The following is a 19,078-nucleotide window of genomic DNA, read 5'->3' on the forward strand; positions in this document are numbered from 1 at the left end:
AAGTAAGTCCTTTTTCAAGAGGGGAGAAAATAATCAAATTTTAATTCTCTTTCAAACTATATTTTGAGAAGCTACATTTGATTTATGGTACTTGTTTAGAATTTGTCTTTTATTAATATTTATCATGTATTTTGGGGAGGGAGAATGAAAAATTTGGAACAAAAATGCTTAGGAGGAGGATGACTTTTGTACTTGTTGTAATAATTCATGATTGCTCTGTGGTAAGGCTGCAGACCTTATTCATCACTCTTGTATTCTAGTTTCATGCCAGTGAAATGAGACTGATTTCCATGAGTCTGGCATGAAGCTGTAATAACAAGGTGGTGAATCAGGCAGTATAATTCCTTTCTGGGAATCATGTGATGTAAACAAATACATTCAGATTCACATTTGAGGTTTGTAATGTCTCTCCAGCTTCTTCCAAAATAGATTATGTTTACCAGAATGCAAGTTTTAAGGAAATTTTGATCTCTGTAGCTTGTGAAAGTTGGTTTTATTTCATATTCTTATGGTTGTGAAGTTTAAAGGGGGTCCTTAGATTCTGTATGATCAGAGATGTTTGGATTAGATGCTGCTGTGTGCATCAAGAGGAAAACGATGATTGTTCTTTTCGTTTGGTGGCTGACTTTGAGCACCATGAGGAAGGATTTGGTCTAACAAAGGAGACTGCAGCCCCTAGTCTCAGTACTAGTAATGGCTACTTGAATATTGAAGGTGGAAAATACAGGGTTGTTTAGAAAACCGATTTACCTGGGAAAAAAAAATGAAATGTCCAAAGAGCAGATTCATTTGGCCTGCAGTATTTTAATGAAGCATGAAGGGTTACAGACAGGAGCTAGCTGGGAAAAGCTGTGCTATGATCTCTGAGACAGAGGCACAAGAGGTCCCTTGGTGACAGCACAGTCAGCACAGTGTGGGACCTTCCCCAAACTACACACCTGAGCTGCAAGGCCTGACAGGGTAGATAGGCATGCAAATGCCTCTGTGTACAGCAAATTCCTCTCTGCCCTACGTTTTCATTAATGCTTGCTATACAAATCTTGTTATTAGTGCTCCCTCAAGGGCCAGGCAGTAATTTGGATGCTGATTAGTGAGTGGGATGCAGCAGCAGCAGCGCAGCACAGGCTCTCTCCTGTCAGCACTTGAGTGAGAGGGAAGCAGAGCTCCCAGCTCCGCCTGCCACAGCAGCTGCTCCCGGGATCTAATGAGCTGCTCTGCAGTGGGAATAGTTTCAGAAACATATACTCACTCCAGGAGGGCTTACCAGGATATTTCTTTGTAATTAAATGTAATGACATCTAAACCCATAGTCAAGTTCTCATTGATAAACACTGGCAAATAAAAACCAGCAAGCGAAAATCAAACAATTAGCTATGTCAGCATTTTTATCATGGTCTTTTCTGAATTTTTTTCCTTTTCCTACCTCAGTGGTTTAGTAAAAAGCAATGAGATGCTAGATGATGTGGCAATATGTAGTTAGGACTGGCAAAAAGAAAACATTAAATACTTTTTGATCTTGCTATGTCTTCTAGAAGAAAGGAAAAGTAGTTGTGATTGCAGAAAAAAACAAGTATTATGTCCGTCAATTTCTAAATCAGAGTTCAGTGAGCTTGTTTTACAAATACCAATGGCTAATACAGATGGTGGTGGTCAAACACCAGTAAACTGGTAGATTAAAAAATATTTATTTTCTTTTACTGATGGAAAAACTGAAGTGTGAAATGACTGAAACATAATTTTCAAAAACTTAATATTTTTCTGCCACTAAATGGCAGGAGAATGAAGGATTATTTTCTGGTTTTAGTTTCTAAAATTGCCTGAGTCCAAGTCTATCAGCCACCTGTGATTTTTATCTACTCAGCTGTTTTCCCAAGGAAAATTCTAAACTCTCTAACAGAAGATTTCTCCAACAATTACACCAGCCTCTTACTGAGTTTATTTTGTGTAAAAACTGGCCTCTGACCTGTTCTGTTTCTCCAGTGCCTGACTGAAACCCCACAGAAAAGGCTTTTATTTGCTCTTGCTGAGGGGAAAGCAAGCAGGGTACTTAGCTGGATGAGATAAGCCTTTGCTGGATGAGACCTCTGCAGAGCCCATGGGTGACATCAGAGGCCAGGTCCTTTAAAACAGGTCACCTCTGGCCCTGCATGGCTGCTCCGAGTGCATTAACATTGGCCAGGGGGAGAAGCAAGGCAGATGAATTTTGATCTCGCTCTAAAACGACCACAAAGCTCCCCCAGCACGGGCACGATGTTTGCACAGCAAGGGAGATCCATGGAAGAAGTGATCTGCACCACCAAGCAGATTTCATTCCAGCTACAGTCAGCCTCCTTCCTCTGGGTTCTTCTCTGCCTTCAGATGAGGACAATTTTGAGGGAGCTCAGCTCCTTAGATCGGCTGGGCTGGGGGATGTGCCAGTGAAGACTCAAAGAGCTCCCCTGCCCTGTTTGGGACACAGCCCCCAGGGCTTCTTCAAACTATTTTGGCAACATAGTCGGGCCAGGTCTTGCAGGTTTCCCTGCAAGAGGGAAATGACACACCGCATATTTTAACAAAACTACACTTAATTGTTAGCACTTAATAATATGTGTCACATATTATTATCTTTCTCTCAAGTACCTGATGCCCCTCTTAAGAAATTCAGTGTAATCAGAAAAGGCTGTTTCTTATGGCTTGAAATTAAAAAAAAAAAAAAAAAAGGATTTGACTCCAAAAGGGCATGCATTCCCACTGCCTCCCTCTGAACCTTTATTTATTTGCAGACTGGCTGATTTAGGTTAGGATCAGTATTTGGTTCTTCCATTTATCATCAGTGCTAACTTTATGGAAATACAAAATAGATGGTTTCCCTGCAAGAGGGTGAGGTTTTGCCCTGGGTAAAGGCTAAAGCTTAGAACTCTGATTCAGAAAGGGGTCTGTGCAGGCAGATGGGCTCTCAGGAGTGACTTTCCTTAAAAAACTAAGGCTTTGTTTCAGAAAGTCTGTGCACAGATCTGGATTGATGGGAATACCCTTTAGACTGAATCCTTCATTGCATATTTATTTGTCTGGAGATACAGAAAAAAGCCTTAAATCCTGTTTATTTTGCCAGGTGATGCTCCAGCCTATATGAGGTAAGGCTCACACTAGGCTCAAACATTATTCACTCAGCACAAGGGAAAGTCCTCAACTGCTTTTTCCTTCCTCAGCATGGATGTAAAGAAGTCACTAAAAAAAGCTCCAGTCTTATTTTTACTTACCTCCATTTGGGTATGTACAAACCCATTCTCAGGTCTTCACATGATTTCTATTACACTTCTTTAAAACAAAAACACAAAAACTGCCAAGAAATTACTTGACTGATTAGAGTCCTGTTAGTAATTAGAGCAGCCTAGAATAAGTTACACTGGAAAAAAGCTGTATGTTGAGATTTGGAATACAATACAGCTATATTGTGTTCTGTGAACAATGTTATGGTCTGTGAGGACCAGCCAGCTGTACCTTTCCCTTCATCTCACAACTCTCTTGAAACACTTCATGGCTCCTGCCCAGAGTTTGTATCTTTCAGGCCCCTAGGTTACTTTCCAATCTCTGTTTACTGATTTGGAAAATGTTTGTTTATGTGATTTTACAGGCTGTCCTTAAGTGTCCACATTGTCTGATGCTTCTCACTGGCACTATTTGCCCTGTGGATATGAATGGTTTATCTAACTCCATACAGGACCAGTCCTTATTCCCAAAGCTGCCTGTCACAGAAAGGCTGCTGGCTGAAGGGAAAGGCTGCAAATGTTCCAGTTCTGACAATTTTAGTGTCACATCACTCAGAACACTAAATGTGCGAGCCCGAAGGGTTGGAGTTGTGCACATTCTGAGGATCAAGACCTGAAACACAACAAAGCTACTGATGTCAGTTTTTGTTCCTTATGCAAGCATCACCTTGGGTTCACAAAACATATTTTTAATCTGGGCAAATTTAGATCTTCAGGAAGGAATGGGACGTAACTTACTCTTCATTGTTCTTTGCTGAAAGTCCCTGATTTATTCAAATTTCAGCATTTAAGCTAAATCCAGTATCTTGAATAAAACAAAAGTCTAATGTTGACTAATTGATGTGTTGGTATGCAACCAATAAGAAAGGCTGCAAGCACATACATAATCCCCCATTTAACCAGCCTGACTTCATACCCCAAAGTGTTTTGTGGGCTGGAATAGACACTTCTATACTGAAATAGACACTACTGTACTTATTTACAGGTAGGGAAGTCCAGGAGGAGATCAGTGACCTTACCAAAGTTCACGCAAATGTCAATGGCAGGAAACTCCTGATTGTCTTGTCTAATTCTGTGTCTGTGGGACCATGCTTTAGTAATCAGCCCTGTTTTCAATTACATTTTTTAACCCTGAGTGATTTGAACATCTTTCTGAGAGAGATAATGCAAAATACTTATATTGAAAAATCTAGTAAATCAATTAATGTTTGAAAGAAGCACAGAGACAATGGTAAAGGATGTGACAGAAAATGTGATCGACCCAGCTGCATGGACTGGCTTGTCCCCTCATACACAGCACACCACAAGAGGCCAATATCTACAGAATAAGTCAGATGAAATGATATTGCCTAGGCCTAATTCTTTGCTCAGACCTATGGCTACAGATCTGTCCCACCTCAGTGAAAATTACTGATACACTGATATCTGCCAGTGGAAAATTTTAGAAGGCCCATTGCAACAGTGAGAGATTGATGTCTATGTTTTGAATGACATTTTATTTTAGGACTCCAAACTACTGTGTATCAAATATCCTGCATGATCTTTGTCAAATATTTGTGAAATCATCAGCAGGAGACAGATACTTTCTGGCCATTAACCACATGAAGACAACAGCAGCGAAATAATTTAGCTCATAGAAAAAATGGTTACATGCCATGGTTAGGAAGAGCCTTGAGCCTCCTCTGTGTCATACAATCTTAGTTGTTCAAACAAATTCTCAGAGGCTTATTTTTAATAGAAGTCTGAAGTTTTGCCAATTCTGCCATACACGTAGCCTAAAGCAAATTAAGGTAACAAAAGTAAAAAGTTTCAGTAAAAAATTCAGTCTGGTAATGTCATAAATTTTTTAAGGTGAAAGATCCCTCTTTGTTAAGCTTTGTTTTGTTAATTTTACGTATTACTGCAAGGCACTATTCAGTACCAGTATTGGTATATTAATAACTTAACGGAGGTGAGGTTCTTGTTATTATTCGAGTGCAGTGGAACCCTTTGTGAGTTTGCTTCACACCATTTGCCAACCAGGCCTTTTCTGACCACAGAAGAAAGCTCAGTCCCCGGGCAAAGCAGTCCCTGAGAGCCCAACTTGCAGTGCAGAGCCCTGCTGCCAGCCAGGACAAAGGACCTGCTGCTGAAGGAACTCCATTGCTCACTGTTATTCACAGACAAAAATGGGAGTTAAGTGTTTCAGATGCAGTGCTTATGTCTAAATGCTAATCAGGGCCTCTGGCTTTCTGAGACACACAAATGAGAAAGAAAAGCTGTAAATTAGAAGGTTAATTTCTTATTTACAGCAGTGCTGTAGGTTCATGGCAGAGTTACAAATGTTAGCCCCGAGAAATGCTTCTGTATTAACTTTCCTCTTTTCATATGTTTTTCTCCAGAAAAGGACGAGAAGAGAACAAACATCTCACAGGCAGAGGTAAGTGATTTTATTTTTCCTAAACATATTTATTGTTAAAATAGTTCAATTGTTAAAAACTCTTGGAAACTCACTGATTCATCCTGGTGGATACTTTTATTTACATTGTCATGCCATCTGCAGTAACACAGCCTTTTAAGAGCCATCATTTTGAAAGCAGGGCTGTGTCAAGCCGTGTTGTGTGTTGTGCCAGCTCCCTGTAGCAGGGAGCTGGGAGAGGTGAGCTTCCCCTCTGCCTTGGTGCCATGCCCTGCCAAAGCACAGCACAGCCAAGGTGACCCTGGATCACTCCCCTCGCATGGTTCCTGCAAGCCCCTGATCTCTTTCTCCTTCACCCACTGCTCAGAGCACCTTAAATAGCAGCAGGAGGTATTGATTGGTTCAAATTTGAACTCCAATACAAGCATATAAAGATTTGCTGGCGTGAGGTTCACCAGGTTATCCCATAGTGTTTATAAATAGCTTTCTCTTTCCAAAGACAATATTTTATTTATAAATGTTATTATTCTATCCACTGTGATAAGCTAAATTAATAGGATTAGCCCTACTTGTGTGAAACATATCTCCAACATTCCATGACAAAATAGATCTGAATAAAATTCATGGTGTATATATTAGGCATTTTTAGCAAATGTTTGGGTAAAGGCAACATCATTACTACAACCAGAAATTGATAAAATGAGGGGGGGAAAAAAAGCTTGGTTACACACAGTTTTTCCTTAACCTTTTGGTTAGGAGTGTGATATGGTGTTTATGTCTTCCAAAACTAGCTGAGGGTGTACTGTATGAGGCTTGCTTGTCCTTTTTATGTAGACATAATTTATGTTGGTATAATATTGACTCCAATTTAGCTGCTTTCATTTTGCAAAAGCTGCTCTGCTTTAGCACTGAATGTACTCCAGTTAGTTTTTGCTAACTAAACATTGATATAATGTAGTAATACTATTATTACTCTATGTGTATTGGGATAATATAATAATACTATTATTGCTCTATATGTAATTTTACTGCCATTATTTTGGAATAATTTATCTTTTGTGCATAGATGAGATTTTGAGGCCACACAAAGTTTAACTAAATACAGCACTCAAATGAGGCTCAGTTAAAGGCTGAGTGATTGCTGCTGAAATTATGATCTTGGGTTTAATAGAACATATTGAAAAGGTACAGGGGGAGGGATTTTCCACTTATTTATATTAAAATGTATATATTAATATTTTAGTACCACCTTACACATGCACATAATCACTGATTACACTGTAATTGGAATGTTGGCTAATGTAAACCTTGCAACTATTTTGATATACATGGACATTTATTTGCCTTATGAGAATCAATTACACAGGTTGTTAAAAGCACAGGCTATCCTAATTTTATGTTACACAATATTTTATAGAGTGAAGGGTAATTTTCAGTAGTATTGGGTCCATTTTGCCTGGGAGTCATAAAGGTTGTCCATTAAACACATATTTTTGTCTTAGTTGTCCTGTGTACATGACAGCCTGGCAGCTGGCATCAGCTGTACACGGTTTGTTTTCCTCGGAAGCTCTCGGATGGGCGCTCAGATGGGTGCGCACGGAGCTGCCAGGAGCAGAAATCTCTCTCTCTGTGCCCGTGTCTCACTGCCCCTCTCTGTTTTGTCCCCGCAGTCGCAGAGTGCCTCTCCCAAGCAGAGGAAGCAGAGCGTCTTCACCCCGCCTGCCCTCAAAGGTACCGTGAGCTCCTGCCGGCCCCTGGCACCGCTCCCTGGTTCCTGGGGGGACAGCGGCACCGGAGCAGTGCCACAGGGTCGTGCCCAGCCACCTCTGCCCGGCACTGCCCACCTGCCTGATGCTCACCATCTCCCCATCCTCAGCACAGAATCTTGCTGCAGGGGCAAATTTATTTGCTTGAGGAAAAAAACCCAAAGTTTTATGCTTTGATTAGTTTGCTGTAACACATAATTCAATGCAAAACTATGAACAGAGCTTCTTGAATATGTAAATTCTATTGGCGCTGGCCCCATAGAGTTCTCTGTTTCTTATTTGAAACCACTCCCCCATATTCTGGCTCTCATTTCCAGGCAGCTGTGAAAAGGAGAACAACCAAAACTGTGCTCTGGGTATGTGACAATAGGGTGTGTAAAGACTTTCTCGGGAAGATAAGGAAAATGAGAAGTCTTGATGAAAGTTTTGAGGGATAACATGCTGTTTAGGAATATGTACAAAAGCAGCAGTGATATCACCTGGGATCAGAACAGCTACATTTAGGCCTTGCTTCTTACGTAGTTCTGCACAGAATTTGACTGGATGGAGATTGCAGTAAAGCAAGATCTGTGGTGATTCACCAGCATGTCTGGCTGACACTTGTCAGGGCAGGATTATTTCAGAGTGCAGTCTAAAGGCCATCCTGCCAGGTGTCTCTTGATAGGTAATGAATACGTAAATTTCCATTTGTCTGCTTAACACAGTTTATTACCTGGGATATCTGATTAGTTGTGTGAAATATTGCTGCTGTCATGAGGTAATCTACCGTATCAGCCAGTTCTATGTGTCTCATTCTGGAGCTGCAGTTCTCTAGCACTTGTCCTAATCACAGTTAAAATATCACTCAGATGCCTGAACAAGACTGTTTGCCAAAATAGGCTGAAGTTCGTGTGCTGGATATTAGAAATAATCTTATGATGTTCAATTTCAATATTTTTTCTGGAAGAAAAATTATTTGCATGGATAGCAATACCTATTGATCTCACTGCTGTATTATTTTGCTGTACAAGCCTAAACTAAATGCTGTGCAAATGAAGTGCAGTGTAAAACAGGTCCTCATAGCTCCTCTCTAGAGCTGCCTTAGCATCCTGAATTACACCATAGTCCCAGATACACAAGTAGGCACTTGGAAATTGATAACCCTTCCTGTAAACTGGCTGGATTGCTCCAGCTCTACCATACTGTTACTGTCATAAATATGAACTTTTTAATTTAAAAATTACCTGGTTGGAAATTTATTATTCTTCCTTTTCACTGATATGAAAACATTACTTTTTTTTTGTTTGGACTAAGAGACTGTGAGGCAAATATATAGCAATATGAAATGCACAAAGCTGTTTTTACTGAGAAATACAGAGTTTTTGTAATGATTTAAACCATTCTAGTTTTATAGCAGTTGAAGATACTGTTGAACACTATTCAACAGTATTTTCTGAATAACAGGCTTCTCAGTTGCACACTCCTCCTCAACTTTGAGCATATACTCATACATTTCCTGTGCACTGTTTTTCCCACAGTGTATTCATAATATGGTATTTGATACACAGTAAAGTGAAAAAATAAAATTCTTTACAGCTCCTTGTCTGCTCCATACCCTCTGAGGCTGTTACTAATGGAAGCTGGGATAGACTACAGTCTGGTACCTTACATTTAAAGCTGGAGATAATAAATGGAGTGGAGAAGAGGGACAAATATTTTCATTTGTTAACTTCTGGGGCATTTTAGTAGTTTGTAGCTGCTGTTAACTCAAAGTTCCCAGAAATAAGCCAAGCTTGCAGGCAGTGGAACTGAGCCTGGAAGCTGAGACAGCAGCTGTGTGCAGAAGGCTGTGGGAAAGAAAAGGGGCCATGGCAGGAGCTTTGCTCCATGCCTGCAGCAGAAAGGGATCAAGAGAAACCATGGGCAGAGTCATACTTCAGCCTGACTCCAAATCTCCAAGTAGCTGAAAATAGTTTTGTTACAGTTTTCTGTAAGTGTCTTGAAATAATTACAAAACTGGGTGAGAGAAAGGTTGCTGGTTTCTGTATTGATGGCAAGGTAGGAGAGAGAAAGAGGAAATTAATGTTGATGTTGTGGATAGAAGCCCAGATAGAATGGGAAATTGGTGGCATGGTTGAAAAGAGCTGAAGGAACATCAGACAATGGTGATGACTGGTTACAATACCAGATCTATAGTACATGTTACATGAAAATATATGCAATAAATGCAGTACTGCTGAGGTTTTACCTATCATGGTAAACATATGGAGATCAGCCTCTTAGTTAAATTGCCCAGATGAAGGATTCACATTATCCAGAGAAGCTGTGACTTCCATCCCTGGAAGTGTCCAAGGCCAGTTTGCTTGGACCTCTAGGAAACCTGGTCTAGTGGGCAGAGTCCTGTCCATTGAAGCGGGGCTGGAATGAGATGATCTTTAATGTCTTTTCCAACCCCAACCATTCTATGATTCTGTGATTCTATTCTTTGATAAATATGGGGGCATATTTTTTCCTTCTGCCATTGCACTTATTAAACTAAAATTCAGCATTATTATCTGTCTAAGACCATCCCTAAATATTTCAGTTTCATCATTGCAGAAACTTCCTCTAGCTCAAGGCTGGGCTGTGGCTGCTGCAGCAAGCTGTAGCAAACCTGGTGCAACAGGCAGGTCCTTATTACTGCATATCTGTGTGTACTTTGGCTCCTGCTTTTATTTTCCTAAACAAAAACACACCAGAGTTCCTACAGACAGAGCAAATAGCTGACTCATCTCAGAGCATTGTTCTTTTTACTGGAATACAGTGTGCTGGAAAAATCAATGTGAGAGCTATTGATTTAAGTAGTAATCTGGAGAGGGACTCAGCTGGCCAACCAGATAACAGCTGAGCATCGTGTGCCTCTTAGTATTATATTACCAAAGCTAATGGATGTCAAAGAGGTTTTCCATTTTGCTTTCATAGATACTTCTTTCCTAACCTGCCTCACTAGTGTTTAATTCCATGCTGGTATGTAGCATGCAGTGTTGGCAAAAGTCAGGGTCTGAAGATTGCACCAAAGGAACCCATTCTATTTTCTGTATGTTGTGATTCACCCCTTGTCACAGTTTTTTTCTATGTTTAGCAGCAGTCTTAACTAAGGGTTCATCATCTCCAGTTCCCCTCTTTGTGTCAGTTTTTCTTCTGTTATTCATGCGCTTTTATGCGTGAACTTCAAATTTTCTCATCCTTTAAGGTCTTCTTCTTAATGTGTGAAGGTTAGCTTGAACCTGCCTATGAAAAATACCATAAAAACAACCACAGGAATGTTTTGCAATTTGAATAGTCACCACTTTTGCCTTGGGCAATCTTTTCCAGTCAGTTCTCAATGTGTAAGGCCTTTTTCCTCTTTACTAATCTGCTTCTTGTTCTGTATGACAAAGCCAAGAAGAATCCTTTGATCCTTTTCCAAAGTAGATGTCCAGCTGCTTTAGCACAAAGGTCCTTCCATCCATCAAAGCACAAACAGCATCTTCAGAAATGTCTTCATTGTTCTGCTTGGTGGGCTAGAGGAGCCCCTGGAAGTCTTGCTGGAGGCTCATTTTTTACCCTCACACTTGCCAGAGAAGTCTAAAATGGGATGATAACCCTTCCAGACAGAGAGGGACCAAGTGAAGGCACCTTAGACTGCCAAGGCAGAAGTGGATTGTACTTACCCCAGGTGAAGGTGCTTCCTTAGTGTCTCATTGCCACTTGAAAATCAAAAGAGCACATCTGAGTCTCCGAGCTGCAGCTGCAGCTTCCCATGCCCGGGCATGCTTCGTGCTGAGGCAGGTTTCCTTTCTCCCAGGTAGTCATGTTTTGTTTGGTAGCTCAGCTCATCCTTGGAAGGAAATGCTGACAGCAGTGGCAGGAAGCAAGGTTTACACAGGCTAACAGAAGAGAGCCTGAGCTGTTCCCAAACCTGCATTGCTCCCTAGAGGTCCCAAAGCCCCACAATATCTACCAGCTATTGCTATTAATACTAGTGGCTATTTAAATACCACCAAGGTCTCCCCCTGTGAAGGAAGTGCACGTTCCCAAGTGATTTGAGGATTTCATTAGCAGTGAGTCTACTAGCCTGGATGTGCTAGAGGTCAGGGAAGTAGGAAAACTTCACTCATCTTAGTTCACTCTGCAAGAGGCTGTTCAGATCAGATCAAGATCTTGCTAATTTCAGCAGGCTTTAGAGCAAGTTACTCTAGCTGTCTGTGTTCACTGGACCACTTTCCCAATGAGGAGCCATCAAATCATAATTAAAGTCATTCTCCACACAAGTAAGAGATATATTTGACTGTTTTCCCTCTCAGCCTTTTGGGAAACAAAAGCTTTAAATTCCCCTCCTAATGTATTTTTCTTTGCATAAAAACAAAGGCCTTTTCCTGGGCTAGGCCCCAGCTACAAGATTTGAAATGGGATAAAATCAGGGCTGTTATAAATCTAAGGAACATTCAAAGACATTATTTTGGTTTGAGTCATTAAAACAACAAGAACTCACTGGCTTTTCCCAAAGTGTTCAGACCCGGGGATTTGATACATGCATAATTCTCGTATTTACAATGATGGTTGATATTAAATGAGCTCTTTCTAGCTTCTGCCATGAATTTCAGGTGCTCTGCTTGTTTAGTGCCTGCCTGTTCTTCTCTCCAAAGGAAACAACATGCAGAATAAATGATTAAAATCATGATGTCCCTCCTGAAATATGTAATTTATTAGAAGCAATTAGTAGAGTATGTGGCCCTCATCCAAATTTGTAACCCCTTAGGCCAGCTTGCTGATGTCTGATGCATCTCATTACTTTGTGAGTGAAGGTTAACAATGAACACGGGTAGAGTCTGGAGACATTAAAGATTATTGTTAGTATGGCAAGCACTGAGTTTGGAACCCATGAGAATCATGGTAGAACAAAAATCTCAGGCTAAATTTACTTCAAGTGGCACAATAATTAAGTTTCTAAGGCTTTAGCAGTCACTACAAAAACTTGTATCATTTTATAGGCTTCCTTTTTACATGGCAAACTCTGCAAAGAGCTTCTAGTGTTAACTAAACACATCAGTGTAAGAACACCAAACATCCCACTATTCTAGAAAGAAAAATACCATGTCTTTTTTTACTTCTGCTTCATACATGGGCTTAAATTAATTTTTTTAGGAAGTTAATGTTAGCCATAACATCAGATATCTTACACAGTCTTCTAAACATCAAGGCCAGGCCTGTGAAAATTCACAAATTGAGCTGGTGCCCAGTCAAACTTTTCTTATGTGGGTGAGTCACTTTGACTCAGCCTATTACATTTTTCCAGCCTCTTCAATAATGATCTTTTTTCAAAGATGATTGTGCTGCACATCAGCCATGTGGCCAGAACAGGAGATGGAGATGGTTTTCAATTATCCTCTCAGTCCTGAGTGGTATTTTGGACCTCCTTCCTTTTCCAGTAGGCTAAATGGCTGTGATAACTACTGGGCAGGGGGCTAGGACTACTGCACAAAAACAGGCAATGTCCAGTGGTTAGAGCAATTCCTGAGGCTGGGCAGTCTTCCTCCAATGCCTTAGCAGAGCTGCCATGTCCCTGGAGAAACATCTCTTCTTTAGCCTGGTAGCACCAGCTCTCCACCACATTCCTTTTAAATAGAAAATCTGTCTCAGTGAGCTGTTTCTTGGGTAACAGAAGGCTAAACTCTGCCTTGTTCTTCATGTGCACTGCTCTTTTTTGTTCACTTGTTGTGATGTGACAAAATGCCATCAGTGCACTTCATTTTGTGCATGATGGGTGGAAGGCCCACAACAGTCTGGACCTGATGAAGAACTGGGAATAGAAGATTTATGCTGCAGTTTTGTATCATTGTGTTTTTTCCTTGTCCCTAACTCGGTCACAAGAGATGCAGCTTTGTTTCCCAAACTACTTTTTTTCATCATTTATATACTGTTCTTATCCACATCTTAGCCAGTGCATAACACCACTGGATGCAGAATGTCCTTAAATGAATTTCCTGGCTATCTTTACCAAGATGTTACCTTCTAGTGCCTGGTCTCTTTCCTCCTCTCTCTACCCTCCTCTCTCCTTCCTCAGACTTGAACAGTAGTATGATGACAGTAGATACAATTAAGAAAAAAAAAAATTAAATTAATTAGTGAATCACTGAGTTGGTGACAGGGATACATCAGATTGCTGCCATCCCAAGTTCAGTTGGCTGCCACTGTTATGGTACTGCCCAACACGCTGGCAGACACTGCTGTAGTCTGTATTTAATTCCTTACTGTTGGCAGCTTTGAATACATTTCATTTCACACAGCTGGCAGCTCCTGCTTCAAAATGGCTCTGGCCTTGGCTGTAATAAATATTGCAGTACCTATAGAGAGACCAAGGTGTCCGGTGGAGACTAAGCTTGACATCTGTTCCACGGAAAAACTGGGGTGTTTGTGTTATAGCCACTGTTACCTGGTGTGAAGAAGAAAGGGCTGTGTTGAGCACTAATGTCAGTGCCTAAATTACCTCGTGTGGTCCAACACAGACTTCAGTCTGGGGGAGTATTTCTGCTGGCCTCATCTGGCTCAGTGTGAAACCCACATATCTGATAGCTCCTTCTAATCTTGTGCAATGAATGCTAAACAGGCCTCCTTCTAAAGGTACAACTTTACTTTTATGATAGAAGCTAATCTTAGGAAAGTGCTGTGAAACAGAATTTATGACTTGTAAATACTGTTATTAAGCATTGTTGTATTAAATCCAGGGCAGTGTAAACATCGTAGTTTCTAAGCAGTAACAGAGGACAGTAAAAAGTTAATCTTTTAAGAGCTAACGACATAAAATACTATAGAACAAAAATATGGGAATCATAATACATGTTTTAAAATGTAAAGTAGAAATCCTGGGAAGGGCAGCATGTGTTGTTCTGGTTACTTTTTTTACAAGATGTATTTATAGTGAAATTACAAAGATTTTGGCAGTGTTGTGTTCTGAATTGAAGCAGCTTTTGAAGAAAAGATAATATTTTTATAGGAGAACATGTAAGATTCTTATGAAGTCAGCCATTTGACAGGGCATTCAATTTTATTTCTTTGCTGTATGTTCTGTGCTGGAGGCTAACAACCAAGCCACATGGCAGACACTGACTCCAGCCAGCCCTACTGTAATAAATAATAATTGCCCCTCTGTTTCATCTAAAGCATTGTAAATCCGGAATTTGATCCCAAGCAAGATGGCAGAATGAAGACCTAGATTACACATTGCTGCTCCTGTTCAGTGTTTGCCATCTCCCAGACAGGCAGGGCAGGACTGTGCACACAGTGGGGGCAAGAGCATCTGTCAGGGCTCACTGTCCTTGGCTCCTGCTGCAGCTCTGCCAGGGATCATGGCTGGGGAGCAGTGGGGGGATCGCTCAGTCTGTACTGGGCTGCTCTGCAGGTAGATGCAGTATATACAGACAGAGGTGCCTCTCTAAGGAGTGTATTTCTAAAAAATCTCCACAGTATGTGGGCTGCTGTCTCATTTAATTTACCCTTCAAAAGAAAAGCCTTCCCTGCATTTGTACCTAACTGCATATTTCTACAGTCCCTCTTTGTCTATTAATGGCTCCTCTCCATGCAGTCAAATTCCATATATAAAAATCCCCACCCCCAAAAGGCAAAGCTTTCAAAAGACCGAATGACGACAGGCAAGCTCAAGGTTAATAGTGAATTTGTGTAACATGAAAGGCACCACTGTGCACTGAGCAGTGGCATCAGCCTGACACAGCAAAATCATCCCACGACCTTCCAGCTACGATTCCATCAGCTGTGCTGGTACGAGCATGTGCAAGTGGGTGCAGGCTCACAGCCATCAGCCAAACTCTCACCACCTGCTCTGAGTCCTCCTGGGATCGGGACAATGATTTCCATGAGAGTGGCTCCAGGCCACAAGCTGCTCTTCCAGGGGCAGTAGTTTACCATTAGCGCTTTTACTTCAGGTTTCACCCTGAGTCCCAGTAGCACATTAGCTTTGTGATGTCTCTGTTTCTGAACAACGTGGTCCTTATTTCTGTGGTTAAGCTAAGAGAAACATAGAGAAACCATGCTTTTGATTTTTAGGGACCATCTGTGCTGGGTTTCTTGTGGTGGGGATGTTTCTGGGTTTTTAGTATCTGATTTTTTTTTCCTTTTGAAGTGGATGCCTATTTGAATTTATCAAAACCCAAAAATTTTCTACAGAAGGCCATGTGGTTCTTCTCCCCTCCATAATTTCTCCCTTCCTTCACCCCTTGAGATGAACGTTGCCCAGTATAGCAAGAACACCGAGTTCCCAAAACCATCCACCAGAGCTTTGGCATGGAGACAAGAACACGAGCAGCCTGAACATTTCAACCACATCCTTTCAGGCCTGCAGCGAGGACTGAGTGCTCACATGAATTATGTGTGTGACTGTGACCAGAAAAACACAGGAAATACTGCAGCTAGCATATGGACCTGAAAAGGGATTCATTTTCCTGTGAGCTGCACAGGCCAGCAGGATGTTGTTTAAAAGCTCTCATCCGATGTAGCTGCTAGTTTTTCTTCAAACAGAAGGAGGGAGGATACTTCAGGTTTTTCAGCTCTCACAAAACCTGAGAACAACCAGTGTTATTCCATGGATATATATTCCCTGGCCCAGCACCGAGCACCCAGGGGCTGGCCATCCCTACAGAGGCAAAGGGAGGCAGCAGCCTTCTCTTTTTTTCAGCAATGAGGAGAAATTATGTAAATTCAGCTTTCAATTTTCTTGCAATCTGAAAGAAAAGAGTTTTTTGAAAAACAGTGGGATTTTTGGCATGCAGGCTCCCTCTGGTGACTCCTAGTGCAGCTCCACTGTTGAATGGAAAGAACATTACAAGGAGTGGAAGTATATTAAATCTGACTAATTTCAGCTTAAAATCTGTGAGGTTATTACTACATTTTACCTGCATTCCAGTGGTGCAATGAGTGGTTAGAGCCTGACTTTTATTTCAACTTACTCTAACGTAGGAAGTGTAAAAACTAATTTTTAAAGAGTCTATGGCAGTGATCTGAATGTGTCTAAACTTACATAGGAAAGTCTACTTTTTCTGTTCTTTGTTTATATTTTCCCCAGTTAAATTGAGTAAACTGATATTCTCACTGTGCTTTCCAGAAAAATTGAGAGCTTTACTTGTTATCAGGCTCCGACAATTCTGAGTGTCAGGTAGTGTTTCTGTGGCATAATTGTCTTCTGGTTGTGCTGGGTGCTGGCTCGGGGGTATTTTGATGCTTTTGGCAAACCAGAAGAGGTAGGTTTCTCACAAGTTCAAGTCACTCACACAGTAAAGAGCCACCAAAGATTTTGCCCCTGTGTTGTGCTGCTGCCCGTGGCACCTGCAAGGTGAGACTGGTTGTACCTACTGCAATGCAAATAATTTGTGGTGACTGCATTTTTTTGTTGAATAATGCATTTCTTAACAACAGGTTTTAATTTTCCAGCAATCAAAAATACTTAAATATAAGAATTTGGTGGAGTTTCAATTTTCTATAAGCTGAACAAGTTAAAATGAAAACATTTCAAATTTAAAATATTACTAGAGATGTCAAACTAAAGATTTAACTTTTCTCCTCTCCCAAAAGATCAGACACTGTGCCAGACACCCTCTGAAGCTTAAGATAGGAATTTGATTTTGCTGAATTTCTCTACCAAAGAAGTGCCCTGGTTGTGCATAAATATTATGTACAAAATTGGTTTGCATTTGTTTTAAGGGTGTGAAAACCTACCTGTGTTACTGTGCAAAACACCATAAATTGCTACAATCCAGTTTGTCTCCCTTGATTCAAGGGATTTGTACCCTTAATGTGTTAACATTGTTCCTTGCAGCAAAGCAATGCTGCTCCCTTTTATGCTCCCAGGTCAGGAGAGTGATCCAAGAGGCCCAGTGGAAATGATGCTGGGCACCTGCACCCAGCTGGGAACGCTCTGGCTGAGAGCTAACTGGCACAGACTAAACCTTTTACAACGTGGTAATGACAACATCAGTGAAAACACCATCCCACAGCCACCCAAATCCAAGCTTCACCTTTCTGCCCAGTGGGTGACAACTTTTGTGGAAGCACATTCCCTGCTTCTCCAAGACAGCTCTGCAGTGTCAGTTTGGATGGGTGATACTGTGTGCTAGGAAAATGTCTCAGAAGCAAAAATTCAGACTTCTTAGGGCAATGTGAAGAAAATATTAATGGCCTATTATTTACATGCCACTCATGAAACAACTGCAGTGGGGATAATAAGCAAAACACTGGCCTATCAATCACTTCTTTAATCATACAAAGTTTTTCTAATTTTGAAGTTGCTTATAAAATATGTAAAAGAAGAAGTAATTTCAACATTTACAATATTAATGATGTGATGTTATGCTGATGCCAAAATCCTATCTCCTTTGTCATCACAGGAAGTACCACAAAGAAGATTATAATTATAACTCAGTAGGGAATTAATCAGCAAATTTACAGAGAAGCTTATAGACTTCTGACAAAAGAAAGAGACAGGATTAATTAAAAGTGGAAGCCACATGGTACATGGAAGTATAGCAGAGAAACACCACCTTAGAATTTTGGGTGACCAGCAAAGATTTTGCTCCTGTCTTCATTTTGAAAACTCACTGGAAATATTTTCATCCCAACTCTAAAAATCTTAGGCTGCACAGAGTATTCAGCAAGAAATTTACATCTGACATTAACTAATATTTTTTATGCGTCTGCCCCAGATCATGGAATGAAATAATAACCACAAAAAGAATAACAAAAATAGAAAATATAGATCCAAAATATGAACTGAACAGAATGCTGGGGGTGTCTTGACCTGGGGTGAAACAGAAGAAGCAAAAGCTGTTCAGGGATTACACACAAGACTTCACTCCATCACGTACTCAGGCTTCTGCTTCTCAGGATCACAGCCTCCTCTTCTTCTTCAAGGATTCTCTCCCCTAAGGATGTGGAAATAAGTTTTTTCTCAACTGTTTAGGTTTATTGACCTCATAAAAATTCCCATGTCAGTCAAACCCAAAAAATGTAGACCCACAGTGCAGTTGTCCAGGAAAAAGTGAGCAGCTGGATAATGCTGTCCACTAAAAACTGAAGTCAGATAAGAATGCCTTAAGAAAACTGAAATACAGCTTCTTGGAAATGGCTTATGAAGTTGGGGAGATTAAAATGTTTTGTAAAGCATTTTCAGTTAGGTTTTGAAAGAAAAAACCATTAATTTCCATTGTGTTTTGAATGTGTATAAAAATAAAATTAATTTTCCTGTAGCATGTTTACATTTTTATGTTTAACAAACTAGGCAAAATGAAATGTTCTGGTATTGCTAATTTTTTTTTGGTGGATCTTTTTTTTCTTCCTAAAGGGAACTGCAAAATTTCAGAGCTATTTTCCTAATCACGAACAAATTTAAATTGCCTGGCTTCAAGGAAGTGCAAATATTCAGCTATTGAAGCCTGCTACTGTCATTTTTAAAAGTGCTCTGGCATGAATCCATCCTGCTTAAACCGAGTCAGGCATGGAACTACCCTGGGCTTGTTACAGACTGCCTAGTAAAAAAATCAAACCCTGGAAGTCTCTCTGCTGGCTGGACAAGGAATCACAGACAAGTGCATTCCCTTTGTTTTGGGGGGAGCAAATCACTGTAAGCAAATCACAGGAAAAATTGCTGGGCTTTGTTCCTA

At 40.6% G+C, this 19,078-nt stretch overlaps 2 protein-coding genes across 5 annotated transcripts in view; one reads left to right on the plus strand and one right to left on the minus strand.

The window, feature by feature from the left end:
- PPP1R1C (protein phosphatase 1 regulatory inhibitor subunit 1C) overlaps positions 1-19,078 on the plus strand; it is a 55,244-nt gene that overhangs the window by 22,471 nt on the left and 13,695 nt on the right. For all 3 annotated transcript variants that reach the window (XM_041472849.1, XM_041472850.1, XM_041472852.1), the window contains 2 exons: positions 5,630-5,667; positions 7,317-7,377. In XM_041472849.1, coding sequence (XP_041328783.1) covers positions 5,630-5,667; positions 7,317-7,377 — 99 coding nt within the window. The remainder of the gene's footprint in view (positions 1-5,629; positions 5,668-7,316; positions 7,378-19,078) is intronic.
- The window catches only part of PDE1A (phosphodiesterase 1A), a 130,351-nt gene continuing 129,264 nt past the window's right edge, over positions 17,992-19,078 (minus strand). For both annotated transcript variants that reach the window (XR_005955564.1, XR_005955563.1), the window contains one exon: positions 17,992-18,340. The gene's annotated coding sequence lies outside the window, so the exon portion shown is untranslated. The remainder of the gene's footprint in view (positions 18,341-19,078) is intronic.

Source organism: Pyrgilauda ruficollis, unplaced genomic scaffold (assembly GCF_017590135.1).
Source record: "Pyrgilauda ruficollis isolate IOZ18807 unplaced genomic scaffold, ASM1759013v1 scaffold3, whole genome shotgun sequence".
Taxonomy (NCBI): domain Eukaryota; kingdom Metazoa; phylum Chordata; class Aves; order Passeriformes; family Passeridae; genus Pyrgilauda; species Pyrgilauda ruficollis.